General features: G+C 37.2%; 1 protein-coding gene across 1 annotated transcript; it reads right to left on the minus strand.

The window, feature by feature from the left end:
• Positions 1–1,079: 1,079 nt before the first annotated feature.
• LOC124958132 (NXPE family member 1-like) lies at positions 1,080–12,655 on the minus strand. Its single transcript, XM_047515869.1, has 5 exons — positions 12,557–12,655; positions 8,966–9,699; positions 6,270–6,331; positions 1,990–2,202; positions 1,080–1,615 (listed from the first exon to the last, which is right to left on the minus strand). Exons 1-5 carry the CDS (start codon positions 12,653–12,655, stop codon positions 1,080–1,082), a joined length of 1,644 nt encoding a protein of 547 aa, XP_047371825.1.
• Positions 12,656–18,003: the final 5,348 nt, after the last annotated feature.

Here is an 18,003-nt window from a genome sequence, read left to right on the forward strand (position 1 = left end):
AGAGATACCATGTGGTTTTAATTATGTCATCTCATTTAAACTGTTAAAGAAGCTGTTAGGTTTTGTATGTTGAGCTTGTGTTAGGCCACCTTCTTCTACTTAGGATTTTTGTTTTTTTCCTAAGGGAATGATGAAATAGGAATAGTTACTCTGTTCTTTTCTGACATGTACTGCAGTACACAGGTGGATAGAGCTAGTGAGAAGTTCTTGAGTTTGTATCTAACTTAGTAAGAAATGTTTGTTGTGCTTCACTCAGGAAGTGATGTTGCTTATACTTTTTGGGTAGATAAATTTTCTGAATTTTGGTAATTTTTTTCTATTTCTACTTTATCATTAGTTATCCCCACAACATATGAAGGATTTTGGTTCAGTTTTACTGAATTTTTGGTTTTAATTTTACCAAATTTTTTTGTTTTAAATCAGGTACCAGCAAAATATTGCCTAGAGGCCAAATACAACTACCACATTTTTTTTTAGGGCCTGTGAACTAAGAATGGTTTTTGCATTTATAAACAGTTTGCAAAATCAAAATAAAAATATTTCCTGACAAGTATAGAGTGTATGAAATACAAGTGTCCTTGTCTATTAATAAAGTTTTATTGAAACATAACTCACTCATTTGTTTACATGTTGTCTGTGGTTGCTTTTGCATTTCAATGCAGAGTGGTGCAGTTGTGGCAGAGGCAGGACAGCCTGCAGATTCCAAAATATTTACTATTTATACCTTCACAGAGGAAGGTAACTGTTTTAGAGCATCATGATAATTGTATGTTTATTCTCTTCTACCTTTCCATTAGTTCAGCCAGGAATAACAAAAATCATGACCCAATCTTGCCTTAAGTATGAAAACATTTATTATCATTCATTCATACTCTAGGCATGGTATGGTCATTCTTTGTGTTGATTTTTTTGACTTTGTATCCCATCTCCATTCTTATTGTCTTCAAGTGTCCCACAAATAATCCCATGGACAGGTTCTTCTAAGTTTGATTTTCTTAGTTCTTAAAATGAATAAAATTTCATTGACAATACACAAGGGATGTGAAAATTGGTTCCTAGTGACTTTGCATATTTTCTGTTTAGCAAATGTAGTTTAAGAACATGTTAATCTGTTTTTCAATCACATTATCAGATGGGTGGATATTATTGGTGCCGTATGCAATGGTCATGTCCCAGGCGTCAATGACACCCACATTGAGGTCTTTGAAAATGTCATTCAGGGTAAGATACTGAATGTATCCATGGAAGTCTCCAAACCTCTCTGTTTCTATGTGCATCTCCCTGATATTTTCTGTCTTAATGATCACTTTAGTGTCTGGGCTTCTTAGGAAGAGTCGCTCAATAGCTTTTCGAACACTGATGGCCCTGCGAATGAAAATGTCAATGGGGAAGGGTCTGAAGTGTTGGCCAAAGGTTATGACAATGGCTGTGTTTTTATCCCCTGATAGTCGGTCAATTTCTCGAGGGATAAAACCTTCATCTATCACAGAGTAGAGCTGATTAGTGACAAAAGGATAGCCATGTTTTTTCCATTGAATTTGAATATGTTGTTCAGCATCCAGAAGCAAATGTTTCTTAAAAAGTCCAATTCCATGAAGATCAAAAAATTTCAGTGCTGATAAAAAAATAAGCAAATCTTTAATTAGAAGGTAGTGATTAATACTTTTAAACAGAATATCATTTATAATCACCAGCTACAGTATTTTTCTTGGAAGCATTCTACTCTATAGGTTAGTTCATATGTGTGAAATGTCAATCAAAATGTAAAGTTTTCATTGGATTGTATAAGAAGCAACATTTCTTATGAAAGAGAAAATAAAATAGATTTTAAATTAAGACTCAACTCTAGAAAGTTAAATGAAATAACAAAAAAAGAAAAAACAAACAAAAACAACAAAAGATCTGCCCAAGTGAGAATAGATGGAGACCTCATTGAAAGTACTTTACAATCAACCTGAATTTCCAAAAGAATATAAAGTAACTACATACTTTTTACAACTCTGGGTAAGTAGTAGATCCACTGACGCAGCGTGGAGTCTCCAAGGAGGTAAATGAGTTTTCCTTTCAAGCAACCATTGGTCTTATTTGTATCCAGCTGAATCTGGTTGCAAAATGTTGTTATCCACCTTCCTTGTAAAGTGTATCCACCAGGGAAAGGAGTCTTCATTCCAATTTGGCATTTCTCTGTGCTCTTTTCTCTCTCTGGCAATACAGAGCCTATGGTGAGTGTTGTTAGTGGCATGTGTTAAACACCCAACCTCGTTAAACATCAGCCTCCTTTCCTGATCTCTTTCTCTCTCCCTTTACTCTTGTCTTCTGTGTCTTACTAGAGCTATTTTTTGATCACAAGCTATGTTTAGGCTCTGCTACTCATTCTTTTGAGAGATTTCAAGTCATGCTGACTTGTCCCTATTCATTTTCTACCACCTGTGGTCATTAGCCAAGTCTTGATGTCCTTTCCTTTCTTTGCTATTCCTCTGATTCTGCAGGGACTTAATTTGGTTCTGTAATCTGAATGATGTCAGTGAACTACCAGTTGGTGTCTTTGTTATCAGATCATTTGCGTTTGTTCCATCAATGAAGGAATAGTATGAATTTTTCTATGTTTAAAAAATGGCTTAAATATAGTATGTACATATAGTAAAATACCTAGGTTGACTTAATGCTGTTTTCTATTAGGACCTTAATAAATGTGTCATGCAACATCCAACAGAAAACTGTGATTCTGAGATATTGCAACCTGTTCCTCTGTAACTGCAGGCTCTGTCATTGTCTGGTTTTGAAGGTGTCCCATGTGGCAGAGCACCAGCTCTTTGCCATGGCATAACACAGGTCATTAGATGTCTGACATCATGTTTCCTTGCCATTCTCTATGCTGCTGCCCCACTGCTGAGCAGTCGTCTCATATTTTGTTTTTTGTTTTTACTTTTCTCTGGTGCTTGCGTTTGGACCCAGAGCCTCATGCATTCAAGGCAAGCACTCTGCCACTGACCTGTATGTCCAGTACTCATATTTTAGATTTTGTTCTATCAGCATTTCTGTATTACATCCACTTCCTGTATTAAATAAGAAAAAAGTTGAATGCTGTAAGAAAGGCCAAAATAATGTCTTAAAATTGGAAATTTATTTGTCCCTCACATAACATTTTCAGAGTGACCAGGCCAAGGTTAATGTGATATTGTGAGGGACTCCTCTTTCTTTTATCTTGTTATTCTACCAGTCTCCTCCCCCCCCCCCCCCCCCCCCCCGCCACCCCTTGGGACCAGTGATTGAACTTAGCCACTGAGCCACATCCCCATCTCTTTTTTGTATTTTATTTAGAGATAGGGTCTCACTGAATTGCTTAGCACCTCACTAAATTGCTGAGACTGGCTTTAAATGTGCAATCCCCCTACCCAATCTCCTATCCACTGGGGTCACAGGCATGTGCCACTGTGCCCAGCTCTGTTCTGCCATTCTTAACATATGGTTTTAGTCTTTCAGTCTAACATGGCTGTTTCCTTTCTCACATTTTATCTACAGTTTAACTAGAAGCAAGGAGACAAATGGAAGAGGAAGGCAAGTTGTTTTGCCTTTAAAGGCATTACTTATAAGTTCCCCATATGATTTCTATTCATAGTCTTAGAAAAAAGTTAATGTGGCCATAAGTAGCTACAAGGAAAAATGGCCATGGTTCCAGCTCAAATAATGGTTTGTCTTACTAAAGAAGGAGGAAGGAATGGATATTGGGAAATTACAAAGCAGTCTGCTTTATCTTCCTTTCTTAGTCCCTTATGGACTTGCAGTCTCTGGTTGCTTGTGTTCACAGAAGAGTATACTATTACATGGTGATACTGTATAGTCAGTCCTCCATATCCATGGGTTCTGTATCTATGGATTCCACTCAATAATGGATGGAATACATTCAGAGAACCTTTTACCTTTATCAAATGTGTACAGAACTTTTTATTATTTTCTAAACTGTTATGACAACTATTTACAAAGAATTTACATTCTTAGGTATTTTAAGTAATCTGGAAATGATTTAAAGTATATGGGAGGACGAACCTAGGTTATATGAAAATACCATGCCATTTTATGTAAGGACCTGAGCATCTGCAGATTTTGGTGTACACAGTGGTTATCAAAACAAAACCCCCACGAAATACCAAGGGACAACTCTGTAATTGGTAGACAGTGGCAAAATGGTGCTGTGTTCAGAATTGGAAAATGTGGCCTGGGGGTGTAGCTCAGTGGTAAAGTGCTTGCCTAGCATGTGTGAGGTCCTGGGTTCAATGTAGTACCACAAATAAAAAAAGAAAAAAAGAAAAATGTACTTAAATTGCTTCTTAAATCCTGGTGGTTTTGCTCACCAAAGGGAGTTTTCCTAATCCTATGATTTTTGTTGGAATTTGAGTGTAACCTGGTTTGGCCCCCTGATGCTTGATAGCATTGTATTATGAATGATTACTTACTATAACCCTAGAAACATGAGACCCACAGTTACTAAATATTTTCCATCCCCATCTTTTTATTAGTTTAGAGATTGTGGTGGACATATTATACCCCCCAAAGATATTTGGGTCTTAATTCGCCAAACCTATGAATATGTTGCCTTCAAGGAAAAAAACGGATGGTAAAAGGGATTTTCCAGATGTGACTAAGGGCATGGGTTTTGAGATGGAGATAATCCTAGATTATCTACAAAAGGTAGTCCAATCTAATCTCATTGGTCTACCATAATGGAAGAGGGAAGCAGAAGGTGGACTAGAAAGATGTAACTTGAGGACTTGACCTACCATTGTGGCTTTGGAGATGGTGGGTGGGGCTTAAAGGAAGGAAGGCAGCCTTTAGAAGCTGAAAGGTACAACAGATCCTTCTCTAGAGCCTCTAGAAAGGAACACAGGCCTGTTCTACCTTGATTGTACCTCAGTGAGACCAATGTTTTACTTTGAAGAATAACACTAAGTTAATATGTTCTTTTTAATTAAAGCCCCTTGTAGTAGCAGCAAGAAGAAACTAATGCAGAGCAAACTGACATCTTCTCAGTATGAAATCACCCAACCAGAAAAAGTTTATTTTCTTCTATGTATAAATTTTGTTTTATGTCCCTTAGTGACATTTTAAATTGTCTTTGTGTAGGTCATGCTTATTTTTTGAATTTGCATTTTAAAACACGAGGATCATACCACTGTTCTTTACGGATGTTCTCTGTGGCTTTCTTTAGCTTTCTTAATAAACACTGCAATCCTCAGAACTGTTTATTTAGCTTCTTCCTCTCTTACTCACCCTATCTTTTGCTACATTCTACCATATGCTCACTCCTTTGGCTTATAAACACAAGGTCTCACATGATTTTGCTTATGACTAGAGTTATCAAGTAAAAAAGTTCTCACATTAAAAATACAGGATAACATTAAATTATTCTAGTAAGGGGCACTTTTTTAGTGTATGAATCATGCAATATTTTCCCTTTATCTCATTGTATATATACATGGGTAATTAGAAATTACTTAAATTTAGTAGATTTCCCATATTTATCACTTACTTCAATCTGACAACTTTACCCAGGGCTCAGTCAAATATATTTAACTTTAAAATAAGACCTTAGGTATTTTGCTTTCTTCATAGAGTTGGTAGATTTAAAATAAAATCTTTTTTTAGATCACAAGCTTAGCTTTTTTCTGCATTTACTCATGGAGCTTCATATCTATCAGATCTTCAGTAAACACTTGAGGAATAAGTGAATAAATATTGACAATATATCATTATGAGTTGCCTGGGATACTAATGTTATTGGTAAACTCAGTCTTTAAATAAGTTATTTAAAGCTAAGGTATAAATAAATATAAACATTATACTTTCATATATAACATTGCTTTGTATTTTCCATTAAAATATTTAATAAGATGGAAGCTCCATATAAAATTAAGTGCACCAACTAAAAGTTGGAGGTTATGCCAACAGATATCAAGAAATTAAAACCACAATATTCCTGCTGAAACCATGGGTATCCATCAAAGACATTTGCACAGCACCTCAGACTCTGGGAGATGAATGTAGGATACTTTCTTTTTTTAAGGATAAATCAAGATGAGATCTGGTACAAACAGTTTGAAATAATTTTCTTAAGTTGGTTTCTCCCTATAAAGTCTAGCATAATTGAGATCACCAACCCTGCTAGGGATTATGCTCCTGGAAAACTACAACTAAAAGAATTAACACTGCTAACTTTTCCCTGTGTAAGACACATGCCAGACGTTACCTACCATTGGAAAAAGTGGACTGACTTTTACATTGGAAGACATAAATATGTTTAAGGTCTTTCATAGTTTCAACTCCCACTTTGGACCTTCAAAAAATAAGACGACAGATTAGCTTGTTTTGTGTCCACATACCACAGTCAACAGGCATCACTTGCATGTGAGTGAGGGATATTTTTAACTTTCATTAACTGAAAACTATTATATCTGTTGTATATTTTAGATATATTGGGTATTGTGAATAAATTGGAATTTTGAAAGATTTTCTGTCTTGCTGAGAGTACCCAAAGTCCAGGACAACTCTACTCATCTGTCACATGACATGCAATAGTGTGTCCTAGAATTTTAGATTCATAATATTGTTAAGTCTGCCTATTCTTTATATGCCTTCACCTCACCTATTCAAGTTCATGTGATACTTTTCTTAAATTACTGTGAACCTCTAATTGGTCAACCTAAGCTTTATCCCACCTAATTTCTTTGGCACAACTCCCAGAGCACCACTTCCAATTGCAAATGCAACCGCATTCTTGTTTAAAAACCTTGATTGTCTCCCAATCACTTAATGAAGGAACCCTGGCTCCTTATCATGGCACATAGACCCCTATCACAGAGCTTCTGCTTCCCTCTTTAACTGTGTTTCCTGATATGTGAGAATCATGTGAAGCAAGGTAATGTTTGTTTGTATTCACTGCTATGTCTTTAATATCCATCAATGTGGCTAGCAGAAAGTAGTGTTCAAACTGATGCATGAATAAAAGTACACTGTATTTCTTTCTGCACTTGATGAAGACTATCTGACTCTTCTTACTTCAGACTTCCTTTCTTACCTCTGACTTCCTTTCTTACCTCTATCCTCTCTTTAATTCACTTTTTCCCCCAAACCTACATACATTGTGTGTAAATAGAGGAAGGCAGAAGAGGTTCTGGGGAGGATGGCTCAGGTACCCAGTACAATCGATGTAAGTGGTACCGTGTTCTCTGCTATGGGTGTCTCTTTAGGTCCAATCCATGAAAGAAATGGGTAAAACATGGTCTCATCCTTACTGTGATTGAAACATGAGGATGATTAATGCATAGAAGGAGATTGAATAAAATAATGATTAAATAAATAATGAATTAAATTAAATAAAACAATGAGTGCAGAGGGACTCTCATGTAATTGTGTTTCTTGTGTGGTCTTTCCTAGGACTCTCATCATCATCTCAAATATGATGCTTCACTGCTGAGGTTGACATCTCTTTTAGCCATTACCTGGGCGACTATAATTGCTCAAAACTCCACAAAGGTAGGAACAGTTTTCTCCTATCACATCCACCTGTGACCGTCATCAATTTAGAACTACAAATCACCCCTTTCCCTTCACTCCCACTCCTTCTCTGCCTCATTTCAGAATAATTGTAAATGGTTTGAGGTTTGGTGAGTTGAATGGATCAGGAGTCAAAATTTGGATAACTGGGTAAGATTCTGGAGTGCATGTTATTTTTCCAAGTTTGGTCTTTACTCTTATTTCTCATAAGTGTGTATTTTGAAAGTTTAAGGGGAAAAAAAAAAGACTCTGAGCTTGACTTTGAAATTTTCTGAGAAAGGGATTGCTCAGAATAAAACATTCTACTGTCATCAAATGTAGGGAAAATAAGTCATCATGGGGTAGCTGAATAGATTTTGGCAGACTGGAAAGTGAAAAGGAAGTAGACTGAGGCTTATGGAAAGTTAGCAAATGAATAAAAGAACTAGAAGTAATAGGTGTCTAGGGCTTGGCTCACAGTTTTGGGATTTGTGATGATCGTTTTCTTTTTCAAATCCTTAAAGTGACCCATGAAGAAGCCCTGATAATTCATTCTAAGGAGTGAAGTGTTTCCCATTTCAGTGGAGAACAAGGAAACCAGGGAGTGAGCATCTGTTTGTGAGCAGGGGGATAAAAGCATAGTATGTCTGCAGCCAAGATTAATAGGGGAAACATGGGCACCGAGGTTAGAGGAGCTATTCAACCAGGGCTTCCAGGAACTGATAGGTCACAATGTCCAGGAGGTTGAAGAACTCCTCCACCCTGAACAGTATACACTGAGGCATCTCTGATCATGAGATCAACTGGAGATGACCAGTAGGAACTGGCTTTTTAGAAAGATTGCTCAGGATGCAGTGTAGAGTGGGTTCAAGGAGGGTATGATTGGTGGTAGGGAGACCAGGTGGGAAGCTGTCACAAGTAAGATGATGATGGTCTCAACTTGGATAGCAACTTGGATAGCAACTCGATGTCAACTTGGACGTGGAGAGAAATGGATGAATGCAAAAGACATTTAGATGGCAGTATCTGTGGAATGATATGGGAAGTGAAGGAGCATGATCTTATGGTATGCTTATCAAGGAATCTTTTTTTGGTGATGTATTTGAATATATAGTAGAAGAGTTTTCCACAGAGCATATTTCATAGAACCTACATTTATAGTTAAATACATCATCAAATGTGACAATACCAGTTTTCTTGAGCAGTACAGGCATATATATTATATAGTTCCAACTTGTGTAGCCCTCCTTGGGCCCATTTCAATCAAAATGCAAACTATGATGTGGAGTCATGGACACTGGTCTCCATGCAGATATTACCCATCTGACCACAACCTTGAGTAGAGGAGGCATCTGAGAAGATCCTGCTTAATATTAAGATGGACAATGTAGCTCTGCTTAGGGGCACTTCTGATTGTATTAAAAAGTATACTCACTTATGGAAAAGACTTTTTTCCTTGAGAGAAAGATAAGAAATTTCTCGGTTCCTGGTGTTCACATGGGTCAGGGCCTCACAGGGCATGTGTGGAGGCTTCTCACAGTAGAAGGCTTCCTGGTCTCTCCCATACAGGTATGTGCATATTTCAGTTCTAGAGTTCGGGGTCAGGCTGCATTCAGTGAAGACTTGGGAAGTGCCATTAACAAATTTACCTTTGAAAATAATTTTATCATAGCCTTGGTTTCTTGCCCTCCAGAGAGCCGACACCCCTTCACTGGGATGGATGAGGAGGAGAGACAGGGAGACATGGCCCTGCCAGAACAGAGTAAAGCTGACAAGGTAGGTGCCATTGTTGAAGTCTGTCACCTTTCCTGAGGCGCCTGCCTTCAGGACTGGGGAGGACATCCTGGCCCTCAGGAAGTCCCCTCCATATTCCTTCCTGCGTCCCAGGTAGTCCCTGGCTTCCAGCAGGACATCCAGCTGGTCCCCCCGGCAGTATGTGCGTCTGGGGTTGAGGATGGAGACTGTGCTGTGTGTGGCGCTGGTGGTGGTGTTCACGTGGGTGAAGGGCCTGGGCGGGATCAGCTGGTCTAAATTCTGTAGGATCTCCCTTATTCTGAGTTCAGTTTCTATTGGTGATTTTATCAGGCTCGTTGATATTTCAGGACATGAGGATTCTTTGGAGATGTTCCAGTGATAGAAGGAAATGGATAAGTTTACCATAGACCAAAGCTAAAAGGATAAGAAATATGACATGGTATGAAATGAACCTGCATTCATTTTTACGCATGAGGAGTTTCATTATTCATTTACATGCTATCATCAATATTATTTAAATTCTCTGATATTTAATAAAATGTAAAATTTGTTTTTATCCCAATATTTTAGAGCACATCTTAACAGTTATAAATATATTCAATCTAAGACATACAGCTCAGGGTGTACATGTGAGTAACAAGTTGATGCCAGTGCATTTGCTGTTTTTCATATATACCTTATATCCAATAACTATGATTTCTGATAGTTTTACCTCAGTATTAACAGTCTTTTCCTCCCTAGAATATCATTGTCGAAGTCACTATCTTTTATCTCTAGGATTGTAGTAGTCTTCTTAAGTGTGAAAAAGTTCTTCAGGTTTCCTGAGGACCATCCTGCTGTCTCTCCATTTAATTTTCTCCTTGGTAGCTAGGTCAGTCCTAAAACAAAACTCGGACTCATACCTTCTCTGTCCTTAAGACCCTTCAATGGCTTCTAATGATTCTTGGGAAGCCCAGTCTTAAGGAGGTTTTATGCTGTGTTCTCTTTAACTCCCCACTTTTTCCATTTCCTCCTGTGCATTCTATTTTAAAGGACTAACTTATTTTTAGAAGCTGACTTTCTTTTACTTCTTTGCCAATACTATCTTCTTTTCCTGAATTGCTGGCTACCTCCTCCTCTCCCCCAAACTGCCTAAACATGTTAATTTTTCATTTAGAAATCACTACAACCTTAGAGATTGCTGATACTTTTAATGCTGGATAGTGTTCTATAGGTGCTGGAATTCAGTGATTTCTGATCCTTGTTGATAGTTGGAAGCTTCTACCATCAACAAGGATATATTTCAGAATACTCATTTTCATGCAATAGTTCAGGTCCGTTGAATCATGTCACTAAATTGCTGTCCTGGGGTATGTGTTTTCAGAAGATTGACAGGCATCCTACTCTTAGATAAGCTTGAGAATTGGGATTATAGATCAGTGATTGTCAACCATCTCCCACTTTAGAATGCAGGTAAAACTTAAAAACAAAACAAGACAAAAAATGCTTGCCCTGCTGTTCTGTGGCCCAACATCAATTAGTAAAACTCTGATGTTTAGTAATGAAGTGGAATAGTAAACCAAAAGAGACTAGAAACAGAAATGAGATGTAATTAAAAATAAAGATGACCAGAACTTAAATTGAATATTTGAGAAAACTCAGAAGATTGCTAATCCTTTGGCAAAACCAAGCAAGAAATGGTGATGAAATGCAGTATAAAGTATGGTAATAAAATATTCAATGTATAAAAAAATCAGTGACTAGAGAGAGAGAGATGAGAATTAGAATTTGCTTCTTGATTTCCTTACAGTATTAACTGGAGTAACAGGATTTTACTTCAAATCACTTAGCACTGATTTATGTTAAAAATACTCAATAAAATGAAATTTGTAACCCACAAATTTGTAACTCAAAAACTGGCATCTTACTTAAAGAGAAACACTAGAAGGTTTGCCACCAAAAAATCAGAAGCAAGCAAGGAAACTGCCTACTATTGTATTATAAATTAACATTGGGGTGGAGGTACTAGCTAATGTGATTGGACAAGAGAAAGCAAATAAGACATTGGAATTTGAAAGGAGGACTTTAATTAATCTTTATTATGAGATGCAACAGTGACTACAAACAAAAAAAGGATACAGTAAAATAGTAGGTAGTAAAATCAATATATTTAATAGCTTTCATGTATACAGACCAAATCAAAGAGAGGATCAAATGAATCAGATAATCTGATACAGGGTAGCAAATTGACAGTAAAATATTTAAGCACAGATTTAACATGTTGAATATTTACACGAGGAAAATTTGTGAAACATTAGGTAAGTGAACAAAATTGGTCAAATGGAAGGGAAGGGAAACGGTATTCTTGGATAGAGAACATCATGAAGGTAATATTTAAAAGTAGTTTATACATTTAATGAAATCACAAGAAAAATCCTCAATATTTCTGGGTCACATATGTCAATTAGAAAGTTCACTTGAAAGGGTAAATAAGAAAGAATAATCAGAAAACATGGGGGATATTAAAAATAAGGAGTGGTGTATAGACAGGGTTAGCCCTACTGCATATTAAATTTTGTGTCTAAAATCTCTAGAATGATACTGGTGAATGAATAAAAAGAGAATGGAACAAAATTGAAAATCAGAGATAGACCTTATTATATATACAAATTTAGTATGCAGTAGAGATAGCACTCAAAAATTTGTGAGTGTGTAGGATAAATTTTTAATAAGTTATGATAACTGGGAAGTCATATGGAAAAGTAAAATTAGATCAACATGTTATACCGTTTAACAGAACAAATTCTAAGTGAATCAGATATTTGAATATAGATTATGGAACAGTATAAGGAAAAAAAACCAAGAACATGTGGATTTCTGTGTAATCTTGGAGTGGGAAAAACTTTCCTAATGTTTTAGCATCAAGACACAACAGGGGAAACTAGTTACTAAAAAAATAACTTTTTCAAGGAAAAAGAAATCATAATAGACAAAAAGACAGTGGCAAACGGGATTTACATGGTCAAGGAATTTACTGACAGGGTAGTTGTTTAGTGACATGGAAGTTGTTAATCTTCACAAGGCCTGTTTTGGGGGCATGTAGGAGGTAGAATCCTGATTAGATTGGATTGAGGTAGAATGGGAAATGAAAAGTGTCCATAAACCCTCTGAAATGAAGTCAAGAAGGGGAGAAGAAAGCAGAGTTGGAGTGGGAGGGAAGGGAAAGGAGTGATTGGTAGTTCTAAATTGATGGAGATCACAGGTGGAAGTAATAGGAGAAAATTATTCCTACCTCTGTGGAGTTTTGAGCAATTATATAAGTTGTCCAGGAAATGGCTAAAAGAAACGTCAACATCAGCAGTGCTCTTTGAAGCATCATATTTGAGAACATGGTGAGAGTCCTGGGAAAGACCACACAGGAAACACAATTACATGAGAGTCCCTCTGCACTCACTGTTTTAGTTTTCACCTGCAGTTTGCTCCTGAGATTTTGTTCTTCCTTGCTGAACCACTTTCTGCTTCCACGTCCTAACCTACAAACCTACACTGCGGACCCCTGGGCCCACCTGTTGGCTACTCCACATCCACATTTTATTTAGGATTGTTGCTGCCTTCTTCTGTGAGCCTCAAATAGAAGATGCCCCTCCTACATTCTCTCACTGTGCACTGGTCCTTTCTTTATTATAACTCTTATCACAGTTCCACTTAGCACCATTACAACGAGAAGCAGAAATTTTAATTCATCAGTTGGTCTTTTAGAGGATAACTTGGCATAACTGATGGGATCACAAAGCTATGTTTATGTTACAAAATATAATCATCTGTAAATATCCTTAAAGAAGGTTGGTCCTGTTAACTGGGTGGATAAGCAGGGCAGATGACTTTGGTTTTGCTGAGTGCCCAATATGAAATTTGGAAGTGGAAATGCCTTTGGGACTCAGTTATTCTGTGTTAACAAAAAAAAAAAAAAAAAAAAAGATGATTCAACAAGGTTATGTAGTACATTAAGAAAAGGAGAAAGGAGATATGAAGTAAAGAAGAAAAGGTAGAAAGCAGAAAAAGTGAAAGAGAAGCCCTTCCCAACCATGTGCCCGTTAAAGGGACCATGGAAACAAAATTAAGATTGTTTCCTTTAAACAGTTTATTTTGGCTTGCAAAATTTAAAACCCCTCCTCTCTGTTATGAATAAGTCCTCAGTGAAATCGACACTGTGTACAAAACCTATAAGTGAGTGAATTCATTTGGAGGTTCCCAAAATGTTCTGTTTTAATCTTGTTGGTACAAAGCAAAAATAAATACTTCCTATGCAAAATGGATGTATTTCCCATGCAAAAGTCAATTTAGAGCTGGTTAACTTTTGGAGAGTCCAAGAAGAAATTCTTTTAAACAAGATGCTGTACACAGTCACAACTCATTAAATCACTGTCTTAAGTTACCAATTACTAAAGCATTGCATGGAGAATCTCATAGAGGTACTGAATTCTAGGTCCAGGTTGGTTTGGGGATGAAATGAGTGAAATCAGGGGAGAGGATGAAGGGACAACTTCAATCTGTGTTACTCAGTATATTGCTATAGTTTGTTTACTTTCTGATTGCCAAAGACTGTCACTAATGTCTAATTGGAATAATGTTTATTTTAGCTGGGTATAATGAATATAAAATGAATCAACAAAATGAACTAAATAAACATTTATGAGGATTAGAATACACTACTGGAAACACCAGTTTCTTGTTATTCTCTAAATAAGCTTTATTCCTTTATGCTTCTTTAATAATTTTTTTTTAAAAATGAAAAGTTGTCCAATATAGAAAATTGGTATAAAAATTAGGGTTATTTCTTCACGATACCTGGCCATGTGGTTCAGAAGCCTTTGGAACTGGTTTATGGGAAGGTTTGGAAAAGTTTGGAGATGCAGGACAAAGAAACTCTAGAATGTTGTAAGCAGAGCTTAATAGATAATTCTGGTATGAGCTCATTAGACCAGAATTCTGATAGGAGTGCATTCAGTAAAGACAATGTGAATGAGGTTTCAGTGGAAATGAGGACTCTTGTGAAATGGACTAGAGACCAATAATGTTACATTCTGGCAAAGAACTTGTCTACATTTTGTCTATGTTCTGAGACTTTGTGTGAGATTGAATTTAAAGGACTAATATGGTGGAGGAAATTTCAAGGCAGTGCAGAATTAAAGTGGTGATGTGGTATTGCTGGTTGCTTTTAGCTGTGTTTACTGTGAGGATTGAGAGCAAAGAGCAGAGCAAAATATTTGAAAAATTTGCATTTTTACCATAAAAGGAACACATTTTTAGTTATGACCCAAAAAGGTGTGGTTGCTGAAGAGATTCACACCATTAAAAAGAAGCCAATGTGTGAGGCCCTGGGTTCAATTCCTAGCACCACAGGGGGGAAAAAAACAAAAAAAACAAAAAAGAAATTATATTTGAGGGCATCTCAGAATTGGCTTCACCCCACCCATCACAGCCTTGAGGGTGTAAAAGTGTAAACTCATTTGGAAGATTTCACTTTGAGGAGAGAGAGCCAGGGTGTCCTGTTCCCATAAGTCTGCCTCAGAAGATGTTTCTCCAGGAATGTTCACTATGTTCAGCCATCTAAGCACTCAGAGGCCGCTGTAATCATGTGTCAAATGGACAAGGTTACTGCTCCTGCTGGCAGCAGAATTTTTTTGTGCTAAATTATTTTTTTAATTGGCTCTTTTTAGTTATACATGACAGTAAAATCCATTTTGATATAATTATACAAGCATGGAATAATATATCTTATTCTGGTTAGGATCCCATTGTGTCATTCATGTGATGCTGCTTTTGCAGATAATGCTGAATGGAAGAGTTACAGGGTCATGGAGGTTTTCAGCAAGATTTCAGAGGAAGCCTGTGAGATCAGGTGATGTATGATAGGGATGGATTTCCTGTTGGCATCCCCTGAGAGGACAATGCATGAAACTGGAGACTCCAGACAATTACAGATGCCGGGAATGTGGAGTATCTGCTGAGGAAATCTGAAGGCACTGAACGGGACTGGCTGAAGAGAGAGGCCCTGTGGACTGCGACCAGCAAGGCCATGGTGGTGGGACTGCCCAGGCCCTTTGGAACTGTGCTACCACCTGCCCTTGTTTTTCTGGTTTTTGGTCTTTCTTTGATCCTCTCACTCCTTTCTACGCCCTGTTCTTCCTTTTTGGAATAAGACTGTTTATCCTGTGCAATTGCGTATTGGAAGTGTGTAATTTGTTTTTTGATTTTCATAGGGGCTCACAGCGAAGAGTTTGCCCTGAGTCTCAGAGGACAGTTTGCATTGAACTTTTTGGGCAATGCTTGAACTGTGAAGAATATGGGGACTCTTGGAGATGGACTGAATGCATTTTGCATTATGAGATAATGAGATGGGCATAAACCTTTGGGCACTAGGGGTAGAATTTTATAGTTTGGATTTAGAATATATCCCTAAAACTTATGTGTTGAAGGCTTGATCCCCAGCTGGTTTCACTACTGGGATGTATTAGAAATTTTAGGAGGTAGAACCTGTTTGGAAGAGGTGAGTCATGGGGAGTATGCCTTCAGTGGGTGTAATTTATCTCTGAACCCTTTCTTTTTCTCTATCTCCCTCCTCCTCCTCCCCACCACCCTCTCTTTCTCTTTCCCAGCCACTTTTGAGGTGGGCAGTTTTGTTCCACTACATGTTCTGCACCATGATGATCAGCCTCACTATAAGCCCACAGCAATGGGCCAAGAGACTATGGACTGAAATTTCTAAAATCGTGAGCTAAAATAACTATTTCATCCTTTAAGTTATTTCCCTCAGGTATTTTATCACAACAATAGAAAACTGCTTAATAGTGTACTATTATTATTTTTGCATCTATATTCTACTGGAAACCCTTACTCAAGATCACATTTGTCTACCCAAATAACAATAGATTACAATGTTCTTTTTGGTACCCAGATATTGAACCCAGGTGCACTTAACCACTGAGTCACATCCTCAGCCTCCATTTTTTTTTGTATTTTATTTAGAGACATGTTCTCACTGAATTGCTTAATAATAAGTTCCTGGGGCTGGCTTTGAATTTGCAATTTTCCTGCCTCAGCTTCCCTAGCCACTGGGATTACAAGTATGTGCCACCATACCCAATTTGCAGATTTCAATTTTTCTTGGAACCTCATGGCCAGATGATCTCATTTATCTCATTCAGATTCTACTCCTTAGCTTGACTTCTGCATATCTAAATGTTTTCGAGATGTCTCTCCTTGGAAATTCTCACCAGCAGAGGTGTGATCCCAGCTTATTTTAGCTAATGAAAATCTACTGTGTGCCATCTCTTCCAGTCTCTTCCATCATGACTATATTGACATCATGGAAATGCACAAAGACTGCAAATAGTTTTTTTTTTTTTTTTTTCTGGGAGAACAAATATATCATTATATTCCTGCTCAAAGAAATCTCAAAGTCAGCTTTTTCCATTAGAATATTTTCTCTTCTTCAAAATCTTCTGCTGCTTCTCCCTGTCTTCGTGAAAGGCATCACCAATGAGAAATCTGAGCGCCCTGTGTCTCATTTGTATCCTTAGGCTCATATACACTCATCCTTAGACACTATTGAGTCAATGTATAGTGTTATCCTTTCCATCACTCGTAATAGAAACTTGGGAAAATGGTGACCCAGTTTCACTACATTTCCTGACCTCTGGTGTTCAGCAATGGCCATGGGACTGCTTTCCGAGAAATGGAATGTTAATGGAGCCAACTTATGGCTTATTTCCTCCAGGCTTTCTTTCCTTTTCTTACCTGCTGCAAACTAGATGTGGCAGTAACTTTGCTTTTACTATGGGTATGATGACAATATCTTGAAATGTGGTTCCTGAAACTTCTTTGTTACATGGGCTCCAATGGCCACCTGATGTGTTTGCCTCTTTTCCAAATAATGTATTAGAATTCGTAAAATATAAGCATGATAACAAAAACCAACTACCTTAAAGTGCAGTAACCAACATTTTAAATAATTTGTTACATAGTCATAGCAATTATTTATTAAAAACAAAACAAAATTTAGTAGCAGGTCTTATATTTCTAGTAATTTCAAAGCAAGGGTAAGTATGAATGACATTTCAAGATTTATAAAATAACTAAAATTTTTTTAGTAACATCTGAAGATGCCTTTTATTTCAAATGGTTGACTGAGCTATGTGTATTGCTGAAACTACTATAATTTGTTTTCAGTATTGATAATTCAGAAGATTGCTAAACTTCATTTAGAGGGTAGTGATTAAAAAGATGAAATTTTTCCCATTTGAGATCACAGATCTCTAAATTCTATCCATGGGTCTATTTGGGAGTACCTCAACCACAGGCAGAGGATGGCAAAGCTTCTGGGATACCTAGCTTCCTGAATTGCTAGAAGGGGCTGAAGTTAACTGGATTGTTACACGGGAAAGAAATACCTATCTTATTTTATTATTTGAGTCATTGTATCTTGGGGAGTCTTTTTTTTTTTTCTCCCCATACCGGTTCAGCCTATTTGTATCTGCCTAGTTAGTATGTCTTCAATTAGTTGACCTCCTTCTCACTGTTGCTACCTGGTACAGGTATCTCCAACCTATTGTTTACAAATTGCCCCAGTTACAACAAAAACAACCTTATTAAGGTACAGTTTACATGCAATAAAAATACATGAATTTTAAGTGCACTTCTATGACTGTTGACGAATATGCCTGTGCAGCCATTACC

Source organism: Sciurus carolinensis, chromosome 11 (assembly GCF_902686445.1).
Source record: "Sciurus carolinensis chromosome 11, mSciCar1.2, whole genome shotgun sequence".
NCBI lineage: Eukaryota > Metazoa > Chordata > Mammalia > Rodentia > Sciuridae > Sciurus > Sciurus carolinensis.

Bases quoted from the DNA above. Each gene is read 5' to 3' on its own strand.
- LOC124958132 (XM_047515869.1), bottom strand. From the start codon at position 12,655: ATGTTCTCAAATATGATGCTTCAAAGAGCACTGCTGATGTTGACGTTT. The intron at 6,332-8,965 runs GTGAGTATACTT...TATTTTTTGAAG, and splicing joins GAAAAAAGTCTTTTCCATAA to GTCCAAAGTGGGAGTTGAAA. The intron at 1,616-1,989 runs GTATGTAGTTAC...TTTTTTTATCAG, and splicing joins CTTACCCAGAGTTGTAAAAA to CACTGAAATTTTTTGATCTT.